The sequence below is a fragment of the Buceros rhinoceros genome, unplaced genomic scaffold (genome assembly GCF_000710305.1).
Source record: "Buceros rhinoceros silvestris isolate BGI_N320 unplaced genomic scaffold, ASM71030v1 scaffold25407, whole genome shotgun sequence".
Lineage (NCBI taxonomy): Eukaryota > Metazoa > Chordata > Aves > Bucerotiformes > Bucerotidae > Buceros > Buceros rhinoceros.
The window spans coordinates 3,683-6,090 of record NW_010423143.1 but is presented as its reverse complement, the minus strand read 5'-3'; the positions used below and the strand labels follow the sequence as shown (position 1 = coordinate 6,090).

Sequence of the window (2,408 nt, the reverse complement as noted above, 5' to 3'; positions counted from 1 at the left end):
CCTTGGGGTTTTAAAGTCTCTCTCTCTTTTCTATATTTACATATAATGCTCTAGAGCTAAGTGCCTCCTCCGTCTGCCCTCGCTCTGCAGCCTGAACCCACAACCCCTGGACAGTGGTGTCGCCTCTACATCACGGAACACTTCTGCTCAGCTGCCTGTTTCATTTCGGTGAAGGTGGCTTGTGCCTTTTCTTTGATCGCATCCATGTCCATATTCTGGATGTTCTGCAGCTGCCCCAGGATAGAGTCCTTGTCCTCTTCCTCCACCTGATCTTCCGCCACCATCTTCTGGAGGTCTTCTGGCAAACCCACGTCGTCTCCAGCCATCTGTATTTGGTTCTCATCCACTTCACTCTGACACAAAAAGCAGGACATAAAAACAGCGCATGAGAATATTTCCGCTATCCTGGACCTACCAAGGAGTCTCTTGGTTGTAAGTTTTTAGCTGCAACTTGTAAATTCAGGGGCTCACTCAGCCCCCATACAGGCGCTATGATTTTTCAGGCAATGTCAAATATATTTCTTGGAAGGGTCTCAGGAGTGTCAGAACTGAAGCCCTCAGCATCGCCTGCGATTTTAGAACCTTTGCTGTCTGCATTGGCTGTGGACACCCACCACAGGTGATTGGTACCCCCCAAGAAGAGGCCGCAGGGTGCTGCCTAGGCTGTGCCTTCTGGTCGATGAAGCCATAGGAACCGGTGTGGCTACCCTTCCCCTATCCATTCGTTCAAGCCAACCGAAGCCTTCCTGAAGAAAGATGCAGTCAACGCAGGGTAGAATTACCAGAAGGAGGGTCCCCATCTTCCCCACACCATCTCCAAACTCTATCTAGGTCTTTGGTTGGCATCTCCGAGTGGTGACGCCTGCCTGGCAGTGTGGCAATGCTGGTGAGTGGGGTAATAGGAGGACTGCGGCAACAACAGAGAGGCTGGAGGTTGGCTGTGAGTCTGAGAAAGCTAAAGGAGACAGGAGAAGGAGCTGGTTAAGCAATTAAGAGGGCCGAGATGCGGTAAGCGCTACACATACTTGCTTCCTGCCTGCCCGCTGAAACGCTCTGTCCATTTTTCAGACAATGGTGATTTTGTTCCTGGTTTCTGGTGGGTTCCGATGGATCCAGAGCTCAGCAGAACGGGGTATTTTGACACAGTTCACACATCAAAGATAAGCATTAATGCCTCATTACCTCTCCAAAATGAAGCCTGACAGCAGCAAAGGCCTGATATGAACAAGCAGCAATGCTGTCAGCAGGAGGTGTTGTCGAGAGTGAGAGGGGTCCGGGGTTTGCAGCAATGAATGAACGCGGGAATGAATGGACGGACGGAGCCGAGCAGCGGCTGGAGTTCCAGCCCTGAGCGGGGACAGGCAGACAGGGATGCTTGACTGCGTAGCTTCTATTGACTGTCACATGGATTCACCCAGCTTCGTGTTTGCAGTCCCTTTAACCTGATTTCTCCCCCGTCTCTTAATGAAACTATGGAGACGTGTATCACGACCGTCGTCACTACGTGGCTGAAACGTTGAGGATGTCTCTTGACCCCTTTAGGCTCTTGCCATCCGATGTGTGGGAGCTAGAAACAGCATCCCAGTTGGCAGATGCGTTCTTTATTGATTGCGTGGCAGGAAAAAGTGTGTTAAGCTTTAAAGCGGCAAGTGCTGGCTGTCGGAGGAGCTGGCCCTTTGGAAATGCTCCCGAGTGGCAGTAGAGGATGACAAAAAAAGCTGCTGGGTTAATTACTGAAAAAGAGCCCCCGAGCAGACAATCACGGATGCCCTTTTCCTGAGAACTATTTATAATTTAAGCCACGATCACCGTGTATTCTGTGGAGAAATGCCCGTACGGTGCACACAGAGGCCGCTTTGGCGATGTGAACTACGGTTTGGCACGTTCTTGCCTGAAAGCCCCCCGTCCTCTCGCAGTCTGAGATGTGATGCGCTGAGTTTGGGCGTTCAGAGTGTTCTCTGGCCAAAGAAGAACGTAGTCAGCTGTAGTGTAAAGCGGTACAATTCTGCCTGCGTCACCTGCCTCGACTCATGTGGCGTTTAGCCTGTCCTTGAATGGACCTACTATGAGCTTCGGTGGGGTAGGGTCGCTCAACCGCACGCCAAGAAGCACGTAAGGTGTTATGGCCTCTTCTCTTCCTTCTAAAATTTGGCAGATATGGGTCAGTTACTTTGATTTGAAACGGAAATGTAGGGTTCTATGATTGAGTTTCTGATTTTACCTGCTGGGGGAGGTAATAAGGCTGATACTTTTTTTTTTTAAAGTCTGGTGGCACTAAGTTAAAGCTCATTTTCTCACAAGGAGCCACCAGAAGATTTTCCCACAGGAAAAGTCAGGCTAATGCTCCAAATACAGAGTGAACCTGCAGCTCCTGAAAGTCAGGATCGGAAAAGTCGTGCTGGAAATGC

General features: G+C 50.2%; 1 protein-coding gene across 1 annotated transcript; it reads right to left on the bottom strand.

Annotated features, from left to right (window-relative positions):
* Positions 1-125: 125 nt before the first annotated feature.
* On the bottom strand, positions 126-353 carry LOC104497123 (complexin-4-like; the record flags this gene model as incomplete). The annotated part of the gene is made up of 1 exon (XM_010140337.1): positions 126-353. A coding segment is annotated over one exon (228 nt), but the record flags the coding sequence as incomplete, so codon positions are not given.
* Positions 354-2,408: the final 2,055 nt, after the last annotated feature.